General features: G+C 41.7%; 1 protein-coding gene across 4 annotated transcripts in view; it reads left to right on the top strand.

Moving 5' to 3' along the window:
- CYP4F22 (cytochrome P450 family 4 subfamily F member 22) overlaps nucleotides 1–24,952 on the top strand; it is a 204,238-nt gene that overhangs the window by 100,152 nt on the left and 79,134 nt on the right. For all 4 annotated transcript variants that reach the window (XM_070741740.1, XM_070741742.1, XM_070741738.1 and 1 more), the window contains one exon: nucleotides 14,368–14,497. In XM_070741740.1, coding sequence (XP_070597841.1) covers nucleotides 14,368–14,497 — 130 coding nt within the window. The remainder of the gene's footprint in view (nucleotides 1–14,367; nucleotides 14,498–24,952) is intronic.

The raw sequence follows: 24,952 nt of genomic DNA on the forward strand, positions 1-24,952 counted from the left end.
GGTTCGATGGGGGGGAGAAAAAAAGGTATATTGTATAGATTTAGGGTAAAAGTATCTCCAAATGTCTTTTAAGGCATATTCATAAATTATTTGTTTAAAGGTAGAGGGAATAATATTACGAGTACGGCACTTGGAGTTACCTTTATAATCCTTGTTTACATCGACTATTGCGTTAAAGTCTCCAATTATTACAAAATTGTTTAGATCTAATTCTAATATTTTTTTGTGTAAATTTTTAAAATAGGAAGATTGTCTAACAGATGGTGCATATATTGATATTATATTTATTGTTCTTTTATTTTGTAAAGTTATTTGCACAATTAGTAATTGACCATTTTCATCGGTATATATTAATGTTGGAGAATAAATTTTTTTAACATATAGAACTATGCCTCTCTTTTTTTCGGAGGCGGAAGCACAAAAGAATTCAAACTCAGATTTAATTTTAAGGTTGGGGATAGCTAAAAGAGTAGTATCTTCATTTTTAATGTGGGTTTCTTGTAGTGAAATTACATCATAGTTGTTTTCAAATAGTTTATGGAATATTTTTTGTCTCTTTTTATATGAGTTCAGACCATTTATGTTTGTTGAGAATAGTGTGATTTGGGGTTGTTTATTGTTGTGGTGTTGGTTCCTTAAATTTCTGCTTTCTTGCCTCAGCTCTTGCCTGGGTAACTGGTCCATGTTTGCTTGACTCGTCATTCTGAATTTGTAATTCTTGATCATTGTTTATCAGATTGTCATCAAAGGTAGTTTCTTCGTTTCGGGGAGTGTCTCTAGTGTCGAATTCTTTAAGGGCAGACTGATCCATCTTCAAGATGTGGGCGTAGAAGTCTCTTGCATCTTCAGGAGTGGAAATTTTATATTTTTTATCCAGAAGTGTAATCGTCATTCCCTCTGGTATCATCCACCTAAACTGTATAGATTCTTTATTTAACTTGGTGGCTAGCGTTTGGTAGGGTTTGCATTTCTCCCTTACCCGCTTTGGGATTTGGCGTAGGATTACTATGTCTCGACCTTGATGGGTAGCTGGATTATCCTTAGAGGCATTGTAAATTTCGTCTCTGAATTTCCTTTTGAGAAAACGTACATGGACCTCTCGTGGGAGTCTATTTCGTCTAGCATATGAAGTTGTAAGCCGGTATACCTCGTCCATTTGTGCTAAAATTTCGTCCGTTGGTTTGTCAATGATTTTAGCTATTATTGTCGCCACCGTGTGAGGAAGGTCTTGTTGGTCGGTTTCTATGATATTTTGGAAACGCAAAAAAAAGGCTGATTTCTCGAGCTCCAGGTTCATAAGGGACTCTTCCAGGGATTTGTTGGTATATTCTGCCTTCGCTTCTGAAAATTGAAATTTGGTATCCATCCTGTTGGTTAAATCTTCAATATTGTTTATTTTTTCTGTATTCTTCGTAATTGTTTCACAAACGACTTCCATTTGGTCTTCCAATTTGATCGTTCGCTCTTCAAGATGACCCGCATGTTCTTGAATTTTCTTGATGTCCTGCTTCATTTCTCCCATCGTTCCCTTTATAGATTCAAAATTAATATCTAATGTGTCTTGCATTTTGTTCATCTTTTCCAATAAGGCGTTTAGTGATATATTGGGAATTTCCTGTGTTGGTTGTTGGAGAGATGTTTTGTCTGACAAGTCAGCTGAACGTTGCTGGGTTGAATTTGGTGTTGCAGGCTGATTGGGGTTTTTCTTCCAAGATTTCATTAGGGTTGGTTGATTTGAGGTAGACATTTTTGTATTAAGGAGAGGTCGTTAGAACAGTATATAGATGGTGTGTATGATGTAGTAAAAGGATGTATGTGGTGTAGAGAAGTGTATGTAATGTTGTCGGAAGTAATGAAGTTAGAGTGATTAAGGTGGTATGGAAAGTTGCAGTATATGTAGTAAAGGTTTTTTGTTTTTGTTTTTTAAAGATACAGTTAGTAGAGAGTTGTTAAGAGAATATCAGAATTTGTTACACTTAGGAAGTAGCAAGAGAAAGAAAGTTTATATTTAGGGTTCAAATTATCAATAAAATAGCATTTAAATCAGTATGACTCCAGTAGTAATATCTCAATGTATGGAAAAGAAAAGGAAGGGGAAAGAAAATGGGAGGAAGTAATAATTCAGTAGTACAATTATTCGATATTCAGTATAAGGGGAAAGACAGTCAATCAATCAGGGGGTTACTCTATTAAGGCTTTAAATCAGTTGAATCAATTAAGTTGATTAAATCAGATAAATCTTAAAACATTAAATTACTATAAGTTATAGAATCAAAAAGAAGTCCAGTTACTATTTGCTATTTAAAGTTAATTAAGGATAAATAATAATAAAGTCTAAAGTTTAATGTTAATATAAAGTAAAGCTATCAACTCAAAGTAATCTATCAGTATATTCTACCTAAATATAGTACAATCTATCTTAATATAATCTATATAAATAGTTCAGTAGCTAGAGTAAATATTACAATATTTTATGTATTACACAATTGGATAAGCAGGTTTTGTCAGTATATATAGTCCAAAGATATCAAAATGAGATTTAAGTAAATTAGAAGAAAAGCAAAGTTCAATCCAAATCAAAGGGTTCGTGGTTCAACAATATGATGCTATTAAATTCATCAAGTTCGGTACAGTTCGGTTCAGTTATATTGAAAGTTTGATAGAAAGATATTGGTGGGGTATAAATTCAAAGAGTAAGGTCAATGATTTTGTTAAGACTTTTGTTTGTAGTTGATGAAATAAATTTTAGTGACGAAGTTCCAGGGAGGGTGAGAGAAAAAAAAAAGACAGTAGATGATTAGCAAGTTGTCCAAAGTTCCGGATCTATGAACGTCCAATATTCAAGTGTCCTAATATCAAAATGTCCAAGTTGTTCAATTTCAATTTCCAAGTATCCAAAAGTAATCCAATATATGCAGAAAAGGAATCCAATATATGCAAAGATGTCCAAAAAGAAAAAGGATAATAGTAGTGGAAATTTAAAAAAAAGAGCAAAAATATCTATATATGTATGAGATTCAAAAGTAAGCAAACTTTATTTATTTAATATTAAAGGAGGGAGGTAAAAAGTAATAAAAATTAAGGCAAAAAAGGGTATGGAAAGGAAGGGTAAATGGTAGGTAGAAAAGTAGGGTCGGGGTTTTCCGGTTGCTGTTTTAACTCTTATCTGCTTTACTTTTTTTCCAACTAATCAGGGTGTTATTTCAAAGACAAATAGCAAAGATATTATTTTTCTTGTTGCGGGGGGTTTAAACTTTCTCCTACCTTCGAAACACGTTACTTAAACCTTCTCTCCTTGCGAAAATTTAAAGTGTAGCTGATAGTTCTAGGGCAAGTCGAAATCACAAATAGACGTGGCGAAAATTCATTCTAAAAACTTTCAAGTAATTTCCGCCGAATCATCGTCGCCATCTTTGCCAAGGGGATCGTAACACTCACAGATCGAAGTCGCCGCCTCCCGTTCTTCAGACTCAAAAAAAGAGCCGGGATGTCTCTTTCGCAAGGAGTAATCCAACACGTATACCACAAATCCAAAAACCGTCCTCAGTCCTTCTGCAGCAAGCAATAACACCCCCAAAGGTATTTGTCGTTACCACGGCTTCCAAAATAAAGCAGAGCGCAGCGCTTCCGGATCAGCAAAAAAAAAAGCTGATCTCTTTGGTTGATGATTTGGATGATCTCCCGTCCCCCGGGGGGGGTCCGCCGAACACCCCCGGATGCACGTAAACTTCCCCTCAAAGACCTTGGGCTCTACGGGTCCGCGGTCGCCCGATAGGGCAATCAATCAACACAAAAGGCCAGATGTAACCCGGAGAACCGGGAAACACACAGCGACAGCACTGCACCACAACCGGAAGTTTTCTAGTCTGTAATTTTCAAAAAAAGGAGATCCAAGTAACGTTGAAAGTCTGAAGATAGGGATGATTGCGGCTAGTAACCATAGATAAGGTAAGGAGCTAGTCCTGAAAGATTTTTAAAAATTATGCTTAGAGATTCAGCTAAGGTTGTAGAGAGCTTTTTTAAAGAAATATGTACATAGTCCATCAGGTCCAATAGAAAGAGATGGCTTTAGGTTGTGTAATGCCTTTCTAACATTATTTTCTGTAAAAATGATTTGTATTAGATTGTTGAAGTTAATTGTAGTACGACTAGGAAATATTGGGCATGAGTCATTGCTGTTTACAAAAACTGAGCTGAAGAATGTGTTAAAGACGTTGACTTAACTGTTTCATCATTATAGTCTTTACCATTCAGTCCTTTAAGTGGTGGGATGGATCTTGAGTCTTTGAGTTGGTTGTTTACAAAGTTATAGAAGGCATGTGTGGACTTTGTGCATAGAAGGTTTACTTCCTGATTGATGTGATAATTATCACAATTATAATTGGTGCATTCAGTCTTTATTTGGTGACACAGATTTTTGTAGCGGCTTTTAAAGTTTGCAACATAGCCTGCTTTATTTTTTCACCAGAGAACCTTTTTTGGATTGAAGCTTCCTTATTTGTATGGGTAATTTATTTTTCTTGGTTTTGGTGACTATTAGTGGTACATATAATTTAATAACTCCAAGCAAAAATATATTATAGTAGTCTTCAGCAGTATTACAGCCACAACATACTTTACTTTTAAAAAGTGCCTCAATAACTGGGTGAATCTTATACATTGAATGCTGCAGGGGGGGAGTTGGGCAGCGGTCAGCAGCAGCAGCCTTCCCGTGCTCTGGTGGCTGTCTTCGAGGCCGCCCAGCAGCCCTTGGTTGCTTCCCTCCCTGCGGGAGACCGGCAGGCGTTGCCCAAGGAGCCCTCCCAGCAGGTGGAAAAGCGGGGCAAAGGCTGCCTCTCTCTGGCTGAGGCTTTGTTTGGAGTGCCCTTCGCCAACAGCCATGGCCATCACACCCCTGGCCGCACATACCAGCCCTGGTTGCAAAGAGGGATGGCGGAACTGTCCTTCGCTTCAGTGTCAGGGAGAAGACAAGTGGCGTCAGCGCTAGTTTCCAAGCCTCCTGCATGACTGATTCTCTGTCTGGAAGCCCCATCTCCCCCCACCCCGCACACCCCTCATTTCATCCAAAAAAGATGGTTCTCAGGTGTCCTCCGCCGCTGCATCTTTTGCCTGTCCGAAGATTGCCAGAAGCGCCTTTGGTTGCCTTGCACGGAACTTGAAGGCAGTGCTTGGGGCTCTGTTCTCCCCACCCCGAGAGAAGAGTGCTGGTCTTAAATGGAGAGAAAAGCACTTTTGAAGCACAGGATGAAACGAGGGGTGTGTGGGGTGGGGGTTGGGGAGACAGGGCTTCCAGACAGAGAATCAGTCACGCAGAAGGCTTGGAAACTAGCTCAGATGCCGCTTGTGTCCTGGTGGTTTCTCCTCTCTGGCTCTTTTTCTCTTTCGCATACACACATGCGCGCATACACACAGACAAGGGAGCAGAGGGGGAAGGCAAGCCAAGCCAGGTGGCTATGTTGAGGGGATGCCCACCCACTTCTTGGAAGCTGCTGTCGCACCTCAACTGCCCAGCAATGAGCTTTCCGGGCATTCTCCAAGGGTCCCTGCTGTCACTGCCCCAGCAGCGGCTGTCCCCAAGGCTGCCCGGCAGTCATCGGCTGGAGGCCAGCAGCTCGGCCCTGGGGATAAGTGGGGCACGTGGCATCCAGCCGGGAGAGGAGCGCGCAGGGCAGCTTCGATCATCCAGCGGATGGGGCTCGTCTCTATCCGCCCCCACCCCAATCTCCCACCTTCAGGCGTGCCTTTGGAAGGGCGCAGCGGTTGGCGAAGGCGCTCCTAGCAGAGGGCACCAGCTGCATTATTCCCGAACTGAGGCAGCTTTGCTCAGAACGCCTTCGCCAACCACTGCGGGTAGGGGCTGATAGAGCTGAGCCCCAACCCGTCGGATGATCGCGGCCGCCCCACGGGCTCCTCCGCTGGCTGGATGCATTGAGCTGATGGCGAAGGCACTCTGGGCAATGCTGCCTCAGCTTGGGAATTCTGCAGCTGATGCCCTCTGCTCAGAGCATCTCCGCCAACCGCTGCACCCTCCCAAAGGCACCCCTGAAGGCGGGAAATTAGGATGGGGGCTGATGGAGCTGAGCCCCGTCCATCGGATTATCGAAGCTGCCTCGCGGGCTCCTCTGTCGGTTGGATGCCACACGCCACACTCATCCCCAGCGGACAAGCTAAGAAGAAGTGGGGTAGGCTGCTGGCTACCTGGAGAGACAGAGACGGAGGGAAAGAGATGGGGGCAGTGAGAGGGGGAGGTAATGTGAGAGAAAAGGAGAAAGAGAAAAATGAGAAACTGATGGAGGGAAAGAATGGGGGAGAGGAAGAACAAACAAATGAGGGAGAGAAGGGATGAGAAGGAAAAAGAGGGAAGGAAGGAAGGAAGGAAGGAAGGAAGGAAGGGAGACATTTCCCACAGAAAACATCAGAAGTCATAAACCCAACCCCTCGTGGCTGGAGAGGTTATTATTACACTGTACATCAAGACAACTAGACACAAGAACAGTTTTTTTCTCGAACACCATCACTCTATTAAACAAATAATTCCCTCAACACTGTCAAACTATTTACTAAGTCTGCACTTCTATTTCTACTAGTTTTTTCTCATCATTCCTATCACCCATTTCTTCCCACTTAGGACTCTATGACTGTAACTTGTTGCTTGTATTCTAAGATTTTTATTAATATTGATTATTTCTTCATTAAGTGTTGTACCACATGATTCTTGACAAATCTATATTTTATTTTATGTACACTGAGAGCATCTGCACCAAGACAAATTCCTTTTGTGTCCAATCACACTTGGCCAATAAAAAATTCTATTCTATTCTATTCTACTATTTAACATTACACCATTTGGTTCAGAATACTTTTCCCCTTGTTTTCCTCCTCTAAAATCTAGGCGCATCCTATACACCAGTGTGTCTTATACACCAAAAAATACGGTAGTTTATGCCAATCTAGAGATGAGATGTTGGTGTCTATGATATCTTAGTTAGCTTTTTTAAAGTTGTAATTTGTTATCCCATCATTGAAGCGGTTTCTGTAAGGACATGTATTGAGACAAGTTAACCATGATATGGTCACTATTGGAAAAGGGTTCCTTTATTTGTAGTTTGTAAATTGAGTGTAAAACTGTTGCAGAAGATGAGATCAAGACAATCACTAAGTCTAGTATTGTCTGTTACTAGTTGATCTAGCCCTAGGCTGGTAATAGCATTGTAAAGGGTTGAATATATGGCTTCAGTTGTACATTTGTTTAGGGTCTAGTTTATATGAGGTAGGTTTAGGTCACCAAGAAATGTAAGAGGATGTGGATAGGAGGCTACCCATGTTAGCAGTGAGGTTAGCTTGTTTGCATGTGTGATGTCATAATCAGGAGCTCTATAACAGTGTTTTTCAAACATGGTCCGGTGTGCCACAAAGAAGGAATCTCAAGTTCCGGTCTCACAACTTTTTGTTGAGGGTGCGAAGAGCAAAAAGTTGTGAAACTGGAAGCTGAGCTTCCTTCTTCGCGCCTTCCAAGTTTTCCAGCAGCTGCAGCACCCTGCCCAACTGGAGCTTCCATGGTGGCGGCGGCTGCACGTGAGCTTTGGGGCCTGGTGGGAGGACACCAGCAGCAGCGGCACCAGGCAGTAGCTGTGGGGCGGTGGAGACGCAGAGAGAGAGAGAGAAAAAGAGGGAGGGGGAGAGAGAAAGAGATAGAGAAAGAGAAAGAAAGCAAGAGAGAGAGAGAAAGTGAGAAAGAGAGAGAGAAAGAGAGAGAAAACGAGAGAAAGAAAGAAAGTGAGAGAAAGAAAGAGTGAGAGAAAGAAAGAAAGCAAGAGAGAAAGAGAGTGTGAGAGAGAGAGAAAGCAAAAGAGAGAGAGAAAAGCAAAAGAGAGAGAAACAGAAAGAAAGCAAGAGAGAGAAGGAAAGTAAGAGAGAGAGAGAAAGAGAAAGAAAGCAAGAGAGAGAGAGAAAGAGAAAAGGAGAGGAAGGGAGAGAGAGAGAGAGAAATGAGAGAAAAAAAGGGAGAAAAAAGAGAAATGAGAAAATGATTGAAGTGACTCTTGATTTAAAGCATATGTTAAAAAGCACCCAAAAATGAGGAAAAAAAACCCAGCCCTCACCTGTTTTTGGAAATGGTTCAAGAGTATGTGTATACACACACACACACACACACACACACACACACAAGGGAGGGGAGGAGACAGGGATGGAAAAAGAGAGGAGAGTGTCTTAGTGTGTCATTTTATAAATGTAAAAAATGTGCCGCGGCTCAAAAAAAGTTGAAAATCACTGCACTAAAGAGGGAAGGTGGCAAGGAAGTAACAGACAGTTGAAAGAAAGCAGAGCTGTTTAACTCATTCTTTGCATCAGTTTTCACACACACAAAAAGAAACCATCCCAACCTACAAAAACATAACTGTAAAGGACAGACTAGAGATAAAAATTAAAATAAGCAATAGAATGGTAATGATCACCTTTCTGAACTTGATGAATATAACACACCAGAACCTGATGACATTCCAGAATTCTGAATGAGTTAGCAGATGTTATCTCAGAACCATGGTACCATATCTTTCAAAAATCCTGGAGTGCTAGGGAGGGTAGGGCTAGCATCAGGACAGGACAGCATGTCCCTAGAGAGCTTCGGGGGACAGTGTCAAATCTAAGCTGTTGGGATGGTCCATTTGGAAGGGAATTTGGCGAGTTGAAGTCCACAAATCTTACAATTGATGAATTTGGTCTCTTCTGTTTTAGAAGAAGGTGGGGCAGGCAGCTAAATAGTGGCCATTGCAGAGTTCTCTTGCAGAGTTCACTTGTCAAATTTATTTATTTATTGTTAGTTACCTTTGAAAAGTGTTCGGAAACTTCAGATCGTGCAGAATGCAGCTGCGAGAGCAGTCATGGGCTTACCTAGGTATGCCCATGTTTCTCCATCACTCCGCAGTCTGCATTGGCTGCCGATCAATTTCCGGTCACAATTCAAAGTGTTGGTTATGACCTTTAAAGCCCTTCATGGCACTGGACCAGAATATCTCCGAGACCGCCTACTGCCGCACGAATCCCAGCGACCGATTAGGTCCCACAGAGTGGGCCTTCTCCGGGTCCCGTCAACTAAACAATGTCGGTTGGCGGGCCCCAGGGGAAGAGCCTTCTCTGTGGCGGCACCGGCCCTATGGAACCAACTCCCCCCGGAGATTAGGATTGCCCCTACTCTTCCTGCCTTCCGTAAACTCCTTAAAACCCACCTTTGTCGTCAGGCATGGGGGAATTGAAACATCTCCCCCTGGGCATGTTTAATTTATATATGGTATGCGTGTGTGTATGTCTGTTAGTATATGGGGTCTTTTAAATCTTTAAACATTTTAAAAACTGTTGGATTATTTATGATTTGTTGTTACATGTTGTGAGCCGCCCCGAGTCTTCGGAGAGGGGCGGCATACAAATCGAATAAATAATAATAATAATAATAATAATAATAATAATAATAATAATAATAATAATAGTGTAGGTCATCAAGTCCAACCCCCTGCCTGAGCAGGAAATCCTATAGCACCCCAACCAAATGGCAGTCCAATCTCCTCTTGAAAGTGTCCAGAGTTGGGCAGTTCACAACCTCTACAGGCAGGCTGTTCCACTGGTTGATCGCCCTGACCGTCAGGAAGTTCTTCCTTATTTCCAGATTGAATCTCTCCTTAGTCAGCTTCCAGCCGTTGTTCCTCATCCGGCCCTCTGGTGCCCTGGAAAATAGTGTGATCCCCTCCTTTCTATGGCAACCCCTCAAATACCTGTAGACTGCTATCATGTTCAATGTTCCCTCTAATTTTTTTTCGGTGTGGGCGGAAAAGTATAGTGTCTGAGCGACAGTCCCTTTGGGACTGGGCGGCATAGAAGTATAAATAAACAAATAAATAAATAAATAAATAAATAAACAAACAAACAAATAAATAAATAATAAGAAATAAGAAAAAAAATCCCCTTTTTTATTAAAAGAAATTAATAATAAAACAAAACCAAAATCTATTACTATTATTACTATCTTCTCTTTTTCCATCCCTGTCTCCTCCCCCCTTGTGTGTGTGTGTGTGTGAACTCCTTAACCATTTCCAATAACAGGTGAGCTATTGGAAATGGTTCAAGAGTTCACACACACACACACACACACACAAACGGCTGGGGTTTTTTTTCTCTTATTATTTGGGTGTGTTTTACCATATGCTTTAAATCAAGAGTCTTTTCTCTCTCTTTCTCTCTCCCCCTCTTGCTCTCTCTCTCTTTTTCTCACTTTCTCTCTCCCTCTCTTTCTCTCTTGTTTTCTTTCTCTCTTTATATTGCTTTCTTTCTTTCTCTCTCTTTCTATCTCTCTTGCTTTCTTTCTCTTCTCTCTCTTGCTATCGTGCCCCAAGGCAGGGGGCGGCAGAGGAGGAGAGGGGGTGGATCGGGCGGGCGGGGGGCAGGGCCGAGAGGCCAGGAGCGCGAGGGGGCCAGAGGCACGGTGGAGAGGCAGGGGCGGCCGCGGCTCCCTTTCCTTTTACTGCCGGTGCCTCCCCGCCCCCGCCGCCCCGCAGGCTGGCAGGGGGATGGGGAGCGCGCACCCGTGGAAAAGGGCATGTGCGGGGGTATTTGGGAGTGCGCGCCTGCTCACGGGCGCAGCTTATGGGGAACGGTGATCATGTCCCCTCTGGCTCTCCTTTTCTCTAGGCTATCATGCCCAGTTCCCACAATCTCTCTTCGTAAGTTTTGGTTTCAAGTCCCATAATCATTTTGGTTGCTCTTTTCTGCACCTTCTCCAGAGTTTCAATGTCTCTTTTGAAGTGTGGTGACCAGAACTGGATGCAGTACTCCTGATGTGGTCTGACCTGGTGTTTGAGTGTATTCCCCTATTAATGCAGCTTAGGATAGTATTGGCTTTTTTGGCCGCTGCTGCACATTGCTGGCTCATGTTTAGTTGATTATCCACCAAGACTCCGAGATCTCTTTTACAATCACTACTGCTAAGTGAGGTTTCTCCCAGGCTGTATGTGTGTCTAGTTTGTTTTTTAACTAGGTGAAGGACTTTGCTCTTGTTGACATTGAATATCATTTTGATAGTATGGGCCCACAGTGTTAGTTTGTCTAGGTCTTTTTGTATTTTGAGCTTGTCCTCTAGGGTGTTGGTTACCCCCGCCAGCTTGGTGTCATCTGCAAATTTGATTAGTTCTCTTTCTATTCTCTCATCAAGGTCATTGATGAAAATGTTGAAGAAGACAGGGCCCAGGATAGAACCCTGTGGTACCCTACTGTCTACCTTCTTCCATGTAGATTTGGAGCAGTTGAGGACAACTCGTTGGGTGCGATCCATCTGCATGTGTTGTAATCTATCCCGCTTTTTTCTAATTTGTGGATTAGGAGATTGTGGTAAACTTTATTGAAAGTTTTGCTGAAGTTCAAGTATATGAGGTCAACTGCATTGCTTTGGTCTACTGATTTGGTTATGGTGTTGAAAAATGATTGGTTTGGCATGATTTGTTTCTGACAAACCCATGTTGGCTGTTGGATCTTGTTTGTTTCTAGGAAGTGGCAAAGTTGGTTTTTTAATTATTTTCTCCAGTATTTTTCCACATATAGAAGTCAGTCTGATGGGTCTGTAGTTGCCTGGGTCTGTCTTTTCACCTTTTTTGTGGATGGGAACTATGTCAGCTCATTTCCAGTCTTCCGGTAAGTCTCCAGTGGTCCAGGACTTTTGGTAGATGAGGAGAAGTGGTTCCGCTATGGTGTCTGCCAGTTCTTTTAGGACTCTGGGGTGAAGTCCATCTGGTGATTTGTACTCGTTGAGCTCCCACAAGTAATCCCTTACTGTGTTTTTATCTATGTTGAGTTCAGTTCCAGGGCTGTTTGTTGTAGTTGAGTTGCAGGTTGGTTGGTAGGTGGTTCCATTTTATGTGAAGACGGATGCAAAATAGGCATTGAGCAGTTGTGCTTTATCTCTGTTGTTGGTGATTTCATTACCGTCTTCACTTTTTTAGTTTGTTGACTGTTTCTTTGATTTTCTTCTTGTTGTTTATGTGCTGGAAGAAACTTTTATTGTCATTGAGTTTTGTTGAAAGGTATTGTTTGTGTTGGGCCTTTGCTGTTCTTATTTTTTGTTTGCAGGTTGTGCCTATTTGCTGATATTTCGCCTTGGTTATGTGTCCTTTCCATTTTTTGTATTTGGCTTTTTTTTGCTTTATGTTGTCTGCAAGGTCTTTGTTTAGCCATGCTGGTTTCATTTTAGTTTTCCTATTTTTTCTTTTTCATGGGGATTGTATTTATTTTTGGGCTATCTTGCCTACAGAATGTAAGTGATCTATCCTTTATTTCCTTTTGTTATATCAATCCTGAGAAGCATTTCATTTGAGGAGCTTTTCTATTCCCAGGAAATTTTCAATGTGGTACCTTATAATCTTCTTTTAAAACCATTAGCTACTATGTTAGATAGTGTACTGATGGGTTGCTTTTATAGTACAAATATATCGTCCGCTTGGCTTAATTGTGCCTTATATTACTGAGGTGTGAAACATAGTAGCAGTCTCAATTCACACTGCTTTTTTACCAAATGTGATATTTATTTATTTATTCATTCATTTAATTATTTATTTATTTATTTTGTCCAATACACAATAATACACAATGAAGGTTATAGAGGTCCTTGGAAGAAGCCGATTATCTAGGCCCTCAGCAGCCAGGATTCATGCCTGGCTATAGCACGGAAACTGCTTTGGTCGCTCTGATGGATGATCTCTGGCGGGCCCGGGACGGGGGTTTATCCTCTGTCCTGGTGCTCCTTGACCTCTCAGCGGCTTTCGATACCATCGACCATGGTATCCTTCTGCGCCGGCAGGTGGGGTTGGGAGTGGGAGGTACTGTTCTTCAGTGGTTCTCCTCCTACCTCTCCGGTCGGTTGCAGTCAGTGTTAGTGGGGGGTCAGAGATCGACCTCTAGGTCGCTCCCTTGTGGAGTACCTCAGGGATCGGTCCTCTCCCCCCTACTATTTAATATCTACATGAAACCGCTGGGTGAGATCATCCAAGGGCATGGGGTGAGGTATCATCAGTACGCTGATGATACCCAGCTTTACATCTCCACCCCATGTCCAGTCAACAAAGCAGTGGAAGTGATGTGCCGGTATCTGGAGGCTGTTGGGGCCTGGATGGGTGTCAACAGACTCAAACTCAACCCGGATAAGACGGAGTGGCTGTGGGTTTTGCCTCCCAAGGACAATCCCATCTGTCCGTCCATTACCCTGGGGGGGGAATTATTGACCCCCTCGGAGAGGGTCCACAACTTGGGCGTCCTCCTCGATCCACAGCTCACAGTCACTCATGCCCTCATCACCTCGAGGTTCGACTACTGTAATGCTCTCTACATGGGGCTACCTTTGAAAAGTGTTCGGAAACTTCAGATCGTGCAGAATGCAGCTGCGAGAGCAGTCATGGGCTTATCTAGGTATGCCCATGTTTCACCATCACTCCGCAGTCTGCATTGGCTGCCGATCAATTTCCGGTCAAAATTCAAAGTGTTGGTTATGACCTTTAAAGCCCTTCATGGCACTGGACCAGAATATCTCTGAGACCGCCTTCTGCCGCACAAATCCCAGCGACTGATTAGATCCCACAGAGTGGGCCTTCTCCGGGTCCCGTCAACTAAACAATGTCGGTTGGCAGGCCCCAGGAGAAGAGCCTTCTCTGTGGTGGCCCCAACTCTCTGGAACCAACTCCCCCCAGAGATTAGAACTGCCCCTACTCTCCCTGCCTTCCGTAAACTCCTTAAAACCCACCGTTGCCGTTAGGCATGAGGGAACTGAAACACCTCCCCCGGGCATGTACAATTTATGCATGGTATGTTTGTGTGTGTGTTTGTTAGTAAATGGGGTTCTTTTTAAATCTTTTTAAATATTTTAAATTTATTCGGATTTGTCATGAATTGCTGTATCTTGCTGTGAGCCGCCCCGAGTCTGCGGAGAGGGGCGGCATACAAATCTAAATAATTAAATAAATAAATAAGCCACTCCCACCTGGTCACATGGCTGACAAGCCACTTCTACCCAGTCACATGACCATCAAGCCACACCCACAAAATAAGCCACGGCCACAGTGTGGGAGTAAAAATTTTGGTGGCCCACTACTGTATTAAGGACTACTCATTGAGTATGGTTTGTCAGTTAGTTACAATTCCATCTGGTGGTGATGTTCTCTATCCCATATTTTTTTAGCTTACCAAGAAGTAGGCTGTGGTCTACTTTGTCAAATGTAAAAGAAGAATAATTTTCTTTGGAATCTTTGGCATTTTTATCAAACAAAAATCTTCAAATGGGATACCATGTAGTCCTGCCCTGCGCAGTTTCCATGTGACTTTTTTTTTTTTTTTTAGGCCATGACACTACAGCAAGTGGCTTGTCCTGGATTCTATACAATCTGGCTCAAAACCCCAAGTATCAAGACCAATGCCAGGCAGAAATTAAAGATCTACTGCAGGGACGGGAAACAGAAAAAATTGAATGGTAATGGGCTGGGGGTTGAAAGAAAGTAATCCAGACCATGGATGATCAAGGCAGATTCAGATGTTACTTGAAAGAGACAGTGGACTAAGTCAGAGCTATTGTCTTCCATGGGTGAAATTATAATGTCACATCATTAAGAACATCTTAACATGCTGGCTGGGGAAATCTGGGAATAAGTCCACACCATTTACCAGGGTTATCCAGAGGTTCATTAAAGGAAGTAACTTTCCCTCTCATGTAACTACCCTCCCAGTTCCCATAATACTATTCTACTGTGGTAGGCCAAATCTCTTAACTCCACATGATAGCTTAACTCCACATGTCTGTCTTAACAGGATGGGTAATTTTGTCCAATTGACCCAGTGCCATTTATTCCTCTAGCCACCCTTATTCCTTACATTCCAGTATCCTCTGCCATTTATTCCTCCAGCCACTCTTATTCCTTACGTTCCAGGACCCCCTGCCATTTATTCCTCTAGCCACCCTTATTCCTTACGTTCCAGGATTTCCTGTCATTTATTCCTCCAGTCACCCTTATTCCTTACATTCAATTATCCCCTGCCATTTACTCCTCCACAGGCCCCCTTTCCCTGCTTCTGCAAGAACTCCCCTAGCGTTGCTTTATCCACCCGCCACCCCGGGGTGGCTGCGGAGAGTTCTTCGGACCCGCCTTTTTTCTAGCAGATGGGATGTGGGAGGGGGGAGACCCCACACAGGAAAGCCTGGCTCCAGTTCCCTTTCGATCATCAGAGTCTGCAAACTTAAAATTGCTTGTTTTGGCCGCTGCTTGCAGCAGCAGCAGTCAAGAGAGAATTGAGGGTTCATAAGACGAAAATGGTTCATGAGCAGAGGCAAAAAAATCCTGAATGCCCAATTCATATCTCAAAAAGTTCGTATGAAGAGGCGTTCGTAAGACGAGGTATCACTGTATTTTTTCTTTGTGATAAACTGCCTTTGTTTACTTTACAAGAGAGTGTGTGTTTGAATTTCCACTTCAGACTTAATTGGGGCTTGTAACGTGATGCCCGGCATAACAGAATAAACTTCCACCTTTCAGACACACACCTGTTCCTGTTTGCTTTTCTTTTTTCCTGCAATTGTTTTGTAATGGTTGCTAGTATGGCTGAGATGCAGGCTGTGTTTGAGGCCCAAATACAAACCTTGACACAGACTGTGGCTCTTCTGCAGAACCAGGTGGATGTGTTATCACAGCAGCCAGCCCCTCCCCTGGTGCAGCCGGTGGTTCCTGTTCCACAGCCCCCACCATGGAGGGCATTGAAGCAATTGAAACAAGACTTGCGCCCGTTGGCAGAATATATAAGTGATTTCCGTGGCCTCATGGTGCAGGTGCAATGGAATGAGGCCGTGTTGATGGAGGCATTCCAGGACGGCTTGTCCGAGGCTATGTTGGACAAGCTGGTTCACAAGGCCCTGCAGCACTGCCTGGCCATTGAAGCCCAGCTGCTGGCCCGAGAGGTGCATCGGGCTGGGCGGTCCTCCCCCCAAGTTTCTGGTGCCACGCCTGTACCTGCTCCACATCAGGGGGTGCCAACTGTGCCAGTCCAGTATCCGGTTCCTGTGCCTCGTCGTTTCATGCCAGCCCTGCCTCCTCATATGGTGGATTGTGCATCTCCGGGGGAACTAATGTATGTGAGTTTCGTTCGATCCCGTGTGACCCCTGAGGTTCTGCAAGCTCATCAACGTGCGACAGGCCTGTGCTATTATTGCCAGGGGGCAGATCATTTTGCGAATGCCTGTCCTCGCGAATGTCGGAGCATGGCTGCCGCTGCTGTCCCAATCACTCCTGTGCCAACTGCCACCATCCCAACTCCTGCAGGACAGAGGACAGAGTTTGCACCCCGTGTTTCAACCACAGTTGCTGATTCCTCAGTATCGGTTCCCATGCCCCTGTTTTCCCAGCCGGAGGCTCAGTCGGGTAATGAGGGGAGCCTGGCTTGGTGGCAACGCTAGGTCAGGCCGGTATTCATCTCTCTCAGGACTCTTTGGCTAATGACCCCGGATTGTACAGACACCTAACGATTGCAGTACAACTCTAGGTATATTGCCGTACCCAGCATCTCACGGCTCTTGCCCTCGTGGATTCGGGAGCCACCACAAACTTCTTGGATGAGGTTTTTCCACAGAGACATTCTTTGCCATTGTGTCCTGTGGAACCTCCGTTTACTGTGGAAACTATCGATGGACGAGTTTTGTCCTCCAGGCCCATACGGTTCCAGACCTTACCAGTGTGTATGGTCATTGGGACACAAGAGGAGGCTCTCCAGTTCTATGTCACCCGAGGCCTCCATTTTCCTGTATTTTTGTGATTGTCTTGGTTACATGCACATGATCCTCATGTGGTGCGGTCCCAGAACATAGTTACCTTTTCAAGTCTGCAGGGTGTGGACCATCACCATCATGTTTGCGCTGCTCAAGGGCCCGGGATCCCCACGGCTGTTTTACCTGAATGCCTCACAGAATTTGCTGTTGTTTTCAACAAAAAGGAGGTGGATCGGCTGCCGCCGCATCGGCCATATGATTTCCCCCCCCCCCAAGTTTCAATTAAAGAGTTTCTAATACTATGTCTTTGAAAGTACCTATGTATACAGTGTTCCCTCGATTTCCGTGGGGGATGCGTTCCAAGACCGCCCGCGAAAGTCAAATTTCCGTGAAGTAGAGATGTGGAAGTAAATACACCATTTTGGGCTATGGACAGTATCACAAGCCTTCCCTTAACACTTTAAACCCCTAAATTACCATTTCCCATTCCCTTAACAACCATTTACTCACCATTATTACTGGTACTCACCATTGAATAAGACACTTAGTGATCCTGATATTTATAAACATAATTATTTATTAACAATTATTTTTTGTTTGTTATTTATTTGCAAAAATTATTAGTTTGGTGATGACATATGATGTCATTGGGTGGAAAAACCGTGGTATAGGAAAAAAAGCGCAAAGTATTTTTTAATTAATATTTTTTGAAAAACCGTGGTATAGGCTATTCGTGAAGTTCGAACCCGCGAAAATCGAGGGAACACTGTAGTCCGTTTTCCATACCATACAAATGAATGCCATCCTATCTGTAAATCATGCCCATCTAAAGTCAAAAGTCTTTTGTTTCTGAGCGTTGTCCATTCTTTAATCCATGTTATTGCCACTGCTTGATAATACAAATGACAGATTGGAAGTCCAAATCCTCCTCTTATTTGTACATCTTGTAAACATTTTAAACTAATCATTTGTCTTTTTCCTTCCCAGATAAATTTAGTTGTTATCTTGTTCATGTCGTTAAAAAAGGTTTTATTAACTTTAATTGGTATGTTTGAAAATAGGAAAAGCAATCATGGTAAGATATTCATCTTAATTAGTCCAATCCTGCCCATCAATGACAACTGCAAGTTTTTCCACTTTTGCAAATCAGTTTCAATTTGTTTCTTCAATTTAATATAGTTTTCTTCCATTAATGTCAAATATCTTGCTGTTAATTGAATTCCCAAATATTTTACCCTCTTTACTATCTGTATGTTTAAAAGTGTCTTTAAATCATTTTTTTGGTTTTCTGTCATATTTTTACAATTATATTTGTCTTCTCTTTGTTGATTTTAAGTCCTGCTACTTCTCCATAATTTTCAATTTGATTTAGAAGTTTTGGGCCTCAAGTAAGTGGTTCTTCCAAAATGAAAACTAAATCATCAGCAAATGCTTGCAGCTTATATTGTCCATCTCGAATTTTGAGGCCCAAAATCTCTTTGTCTGCTCTTATAACTCTAGTCAATACTTCTAACGTCAAAATAAATAACAGTGCTGATAATGGGCAGCCTTGTCTTGTACCTTTAGTGATTTTTACTTTATCGGTCATCTCTCCATTCACAATTATTCTCAGCGACTGTTTATTATAAATTGCTTCTATAACATGTGAGAACCTCACTCCAAAATTCATATATTGTAATTGTCTATTTAGAAATTGCCAGTTTAAATTGTCAAAAGCCTTTTGTGCATCCAGAAACATCAGTGCCATCTGTTTTTCGGGGTGCTGTTCATAATATTCTAAAGTATTTAAAATTATATGCATATTGTCCTTAATTTGTCTTTTAGGTAAAAATCCATTCTGATCTGAATGTATAAATTCATTTAAGTATCTTTTAAGTCTTTTTGCAATGATTGATGCAAAAGTCTTATAGTCAACATTTAGCAAAGATAGTGGCCTGTAGTTCTTTATGTTTTGTGTATCAGTCCCTTCTTTCGGTAACAGAGATATATAAGTTTCTGGAATTTTAGCTTGTATAAATATTTCATTTATCAAATCCAAAAAGATAGGTCCAAATACCACTTCAAATACCTTATAAACCTGGGCTGGTAATCCATCAGTTCCTGGGGCTTTACCATTCTTTTGTTTCTTAATAGCTTCTGACAGTTCCATCATTGTTATCTTAACATCCAATGTCTCCCTAATAGTTTCTGAAATTTTAGGTGGATTTACCTTTTCTAAGCATTGACAATTTTTTTCATCTTGTTTATATAATTTTTGGTAGAATTCCCATATTATTTCCTTTTTTTCATCTTCTTTAAATTTTAATTCTCCACCTTCATCCTGTATATATTTTATCCATTTTTTTCTCTATCTTTCCTTACTTTATAAGCCAATTATCTCCCTGGTTTGTTCGCTTGTTCAAAAAAATCTTGCCTTGTTTTTTTTAATGTTTTTAGCTATTTCCTCATTTTCCATCAAATTTAATTTGTGCTTCGTCAGTTTGTATATTTTGTGGATCTAACTGTAAAGACTGTTCCAGTTCTCTATGTCTCCTTTCGAGATCATTTTTATATCTAAAAATTTGTCTATTTTGGTTGCTTGTATAAGTTGAAACTAAACCTCTAAAATAGGCTTTAGCCTATTTCTCTCTCACCTCGTCTTGTCTGTACAAAACTTTGTCTGAAGAATATCTCAGCCTTATTAACTGTATCTATTCTGTATCTTTATTCTTGCCAGAACACAAAAATACCCTCTGGGAACAGCCATTGGAAGTTTACTCCTCTTTCATTAAGTTTTATTGTCAAAAATTGATATTCTCTTCTTAGATCTCTCACCTTCCTTGGCACTTGCTTCAAAACAATAATTTCTTTTTCTCAGTATTTAAATTTTGTATTTCTCATTTTTTGTAACACTTGAATTCTACGTGCCTTTTTTGTAAATCTTACCTGAACTTCTCTCAGTAAGTTATTCTTCATAGCAAATTGAGTATTTACCCTCTAAGACTCATCAATATCATTGAGTATTTTTTCTTTTTCTTCCTCTAAAGGTTCTGATAATACTTCAGCAACTATTTCCCGCAAATCCTCTCCTCTTTCTTCAGGAATATTTTGAAAACGTAGATAAAATTCAGATCGGTCAGTTTGCATAATAATCATTGGCTTTTCCTGGATTTTATCAACTGTAGCCAACTCCTCCAGCTTTGAATCATGCCTTTCTACTTTTTCTTCTATCTTTTGTAAATGCTGATCATTTTTTCCCATCATTTCTTTCATTTCTGCTTTCATCTGATTTACATTGTCATTCACTTGACTCAAACTTTCCTTTGTGGAACAAAATTCTTCTTTAAGAGATTTAAAACCTTCATTTAAGGTTTGAAACAAATTTTTAATTTCTGCTATATCCAACTTTTCTCCAATACCTAATGAAGATAGTGGTGGTGTACTTGCAGAATGTGAAGGTGTTCTCTTTGCTGCCATCATGTAATTCAATTGATCAAGCAGAGCAGAAGCAATTCATTCCAAAAGTAAAGAAATAATTGTGATCTAATATTTATAATATTTGTAATCCAATAAGTAAAGATAGGAATATTTGTAATCCAATAGGTAGAAATAGGAAAATTTATAATTAATGGGTATAAATATAAATATTTGTAATCCAATGGGTAAAAACAAAAATATTTGTAATCTAATAAGTAAAAATAGGAATATTTATAATCCAATGGATAGAAATAGTAATATTTCAAATCCAATAGGAAAATATAAGAATATTTGTAATCCAATGAACAAGAAACAAAAATATTTGTAATCCAATAGGTAAAAATAAGAATATTGAGTATAAATAGAAATGTTTGTAATCCAATGGGTATAAACAAAAGTATTTATAATCCAATAGGTAAAAGTATGGGTATTTGTAATCCAATAGATAGGAAAACCTAATGCTCCAAAAAACACTCACAAAAGTAATCCAATTCTTCTCAATAATCCAAGAAAAAACCAGGAAAGACCCCAAAAAACAAAACGAAAAACAACAACCACAAGGCTCCAGAAATCCAAAAAAAAAAAAAAAATACGTAGATCCAAAGGGAGGGGAGTCCCCCGAAAGAAAGTCAAAACGTGCACACACACACATGCACAAAAACCCCTCCCCCTCAAAAAAACGGAAAAAGAAAAACAAGAAAAAAACTGGGGGGGGAAATGTAGAATGTATATATATCTAAAGTAAAAATCAAACGGGGGGGAAGTAATAGTGATTTATTTCCTTTCTATTCTCTCTTTTTTTACATACAAATAACACGGAATAAACAAAGGTCTTTAGAGAAAAAAGTCTTTTACACTGTCTTGGTCCAAGATTAAAAGAAGTCCCAAACAAGACAAGAAAAGAAAAACAGCAACCGCAGAATCTTAACTTTCCCAACAGATGGTCTTGTTATGGGAAATTCCAGTTGCCAAGGTCATTGATAAGAGAATTTGGAAACTTGGCCTTTAAAATGCAGCTTTATCCACTCACCACATCCACTAGATGGCAGCATTCTGCCCTCCCCCCAAAAAGCAAAAAAAGAAAGAAAAAGAAGAAAAAATAATAATATAAGTAATATAATATGGAACAATCTACAGCGTAAATCTTTATATTTCTTCCTGTTTCCAGATTCAAAAAAAATAGTCAAAGCACTTCAAGCACTTTTACCGGGCATTTTCCAGATAGAAACTTTTTTCAGGCAGTTCTTAATTGTAGTCCACTCCGGGAAAGGACAGTTATAAATCAATCAAACACTTGCTGCTGGAATGTGTAAAAGTCTCTTTCCCTCACTAATTGCAATCTTCAAAGTGGAAACAAAGGCATTTCTCTCAAGTTACTTTCTTTCAAGTAGATTTAGATTTAGACCCAAGAAAAAAAACTCACCCAGATGACAGCATTTAAAACTTTCTTCTTTGCTGTCGCACTTCGCCATGCTTAAGGTAATGTGAAACGTACCTCCAGTGACAACAAAAGGGACTGGTTACACCATGGTTTTGCACCCATCCTGTTAATCTCCAGATTTTCCTCTCTCAATCCCAACCCTTCAAGTCAGGATTGGTGCAGGAAAGCACCCCCAAATTGCCGTGGAACGGCTGGCCTCCCCGTTAGCTTGGGTAGAAGCTGCCGACTCACACAGACAAAACCACACACCCCTGCCGTATGATTGTGCCATTGAACTATTTCCTGATGCCAAGCTTCCTGCCGGTCGGTTATATTCCATGTCTGAACCTGGTGGCCCTCAGGGACATCATTGACAAGAATCTTGCTAAAGGGTTCATAAGGCCCTCAACCTCACCTCTGTCTGCGCCTATTCTGTTTGTTAAGAAAAAGACTGGGGACTTACGTTTGTGCTGTAATTACTGACGCCTGAATGCTATCACGGTGTGCAACCGGTACCTGTTGCCATTGATTCCCGAATTGATGGAATGCTTGCGGGCTGCCAAAGTGTTTTCCAAGATCGATCTACGCAGTGCATATAATTTGGTGAGGATACAGCCGAAGATGAGTGGAAAAGGGCGTTTGGCACCCGGTACGGGCATTTGAAATACACCGTTATGCCCTTCAGTCTCACCAACGCCCCGGCGGTCTTCCAGCACCTGATGAACGATGTGTTCAGGGATATGCTAGACCATTTTGTGATCATGTACCATGATAACATTCTTGTATACTCCCCATCACAGTCCAGTCATTTGTGGCATTTGCGCCGGGATCTGCACCATTTGGGAGAGCAGAGTTTATATGCCAAGTTGGAGAAATGTCAGTTTTTTCAGACCACCATTGAATTCCTGGAGCACGTCATTTATTATTATTATTATTATTATTATTATTATTATTATTATTATTATTATTATTTATTAGATTTGTATGCCGCCCCTCTCCGTAGACTCGGGGTGGCTCACAACAGTGATGAAAACAATACATAATGACAAATCTAATAATTAGAATCTAAAATAGCAATTATACATATAAAAAATCTAAAAGAGAAACCCCAATAAATAAAAGCATACATACAGTCATATTGTGCACAGAAACAACATAGGCAAGGTGAAAGTGTCTCAGTTCCCCCAAGCTTGGCGACAGAGATGGGTTTTGAGGAGTTTCCAAAGGCTAGGAGGGTGGGGGCAGTCCTAATCTCCAGGGGGAGCTGATTCCAGAGGTTCGGAGCCGCCACAGAGAAGGCTCTCCCCCTGGGTCCCGCCAGACGACATTGTTTAGTCAACAGGACCCGGAGAAGACCAACTCTGTGGGACCTAACCGGTCGCTGGGATTCATGTGGCAGAAGGCGGTCTCGTAGGTAATCTTTTCCAGTGCCATGGAGGGCTTTATAGGTCATAACCAACACTTTGAATTGTGACCGGAAACTGATCGGCAACCAATGCAGACTGCGGAGTATTGGAGTAACATGGGCATATTTGGGAAAGCTCATGATTGCTCTCGCAGCTGCATTCTGACCGATCTGAAGTTTCTGAACACTCTTCAATGGTAGCCCCATGTAGAGAACGTTACAGTAGTCGAACCTCGAGGTGATGAGGGCATGAGTGACTGTGAGCAGTGACTCCCGGTCCAAATAGGGCCGCAACTGGTGCACCAGGCAAACCTGTGCAAACGCCCCCCTCGCCACAGCTGAAAGATGTTTCTCTAATGTGACCTGTGGGTTGAGGAGGACGCCCAAGTTGCAGACCCTCTCTGAGGGGGTCAATAATTCTTCCCCCAGGGTGATAGACGGACAGATTGAATTGTCCTTGGGAGGCAAAACCCACAGCCACTCCGTCTTATCCAGGTTGAGTTTGAGTCTGTTGACACCCATCCAGGCCCCAACAGCCTCCAGACACCAGCACATCACTTCCACTGCTTCATTGATTGGGGGTATAGCCATGGACCCAGGCAAGGTGTCGGCTCTCAAAACCTGGCAACCCCCCACAGAGAGTGAAGGACGTGCAGAGATTGCTGGGGTTTGCAAATTATTATTGCACGTTCATCCCAGGTTTTGCCAACCTGACCACGCCCCTCACCCACCTGTTGCAGAAACACATGCCGTTTCAATGGGGTGAGGTTGAGCAGCAGGCCTTTGTAGCTCTCAAAGATGTGTTTATGAAGGAACCCCTGCTGGAGCATCCAGACCCCCGTCGGCCGTTTGTCATGGAGACCGACGCTTCCGATGTCCCTGTCAGCACTGTGCTTCTTCAGGCCCATCTTGAGGGAGGCACTCTGTTCCCATGCACCTACCACTCCCTCAAGCTCATGCCCTCAGAATGCAATTATACGATCTGGGAGAAAGAATTGATGGCTGTCAAGTCTGTGTTCGAGATGTGGAGACATCATCTTGAGGGAGCTCGGCATCAGGTGGAGGTCCAGACGGACTATCAAAATATGGAGTTCCTGCAAACGGCCCGAAAGTTGAACCAATGACATATACGTTGGTCGTACTTCTTGGCATGGTTCAACTTTCGGTTCTGGAGTTTTCAAAACCCTTGAGAGGACGCTTTTTCTCGAAAACATGAGTCCTTTCTTTCTCTTTTCTCTTCTGTATTACAAACCTCTTTTATACTGTCTCTTTAAATCCGTAATGGCATCATCGTTATATGCACAAGGAAAACAACCAGCCTGAATCTCATCAATTCTGTCTTGTCTAAATCCAGCTCCTAATCCCTCAGATCCTATGTAAAAAAAAACCTCTTTCTTTTTTTTAAAAAAAAATATTTTTATTGATTTTTAACAATTTTAAATACACACAACATAAAACAGTGTATAGTGAAAAGTGCCCACCACCCCGACAAACACAAACCCCACCACCAAATTGGGGGTGTTTCTTGTATAGGCCATTTTAACCCAAGAGCAATATATCTATTTACATATTATAGAGTGATTCCAATTTATTCCTTATAACTTGGTCTCGGATTCTACTCGTCATATATCGTCTTACCTTGTCCCACCGTCCCATCAGTTGTCTCAAGTCAGTTTCATTATCCAAATTTATCCTTTTATCCATCATTTCAAATTGAATATGGTCCACCATGTACCTATACCAATTTTGCATTGTCCATTTTGTCACATCCTTCCAACCCAAAACTAGAGCTTTCTATCGCTGCTTGTTTTATTTCTCTAAATTCTCCCATCGCATTACTTTTAACTAATACTGCAATTTCCTTAGTAATTGTCCATTGTGTATTTAGCATTTT

The sequence above is a fragment of the Erythrolamprus reginae genome, chromosome 2, assembly GCF_031021105.1.
Source record: "Erythrolamprus reginae isolate rEryReg1 chromosome 2, rEryReg1.hap1, whole genome shotgun sequence".
Lineage (NCBI taxonomy): Eukaryota > Metazoa > Chordata > Lepidosauria > Squamata > Dipsadidae > Erythrolamprus > Erythrolamprus reginae.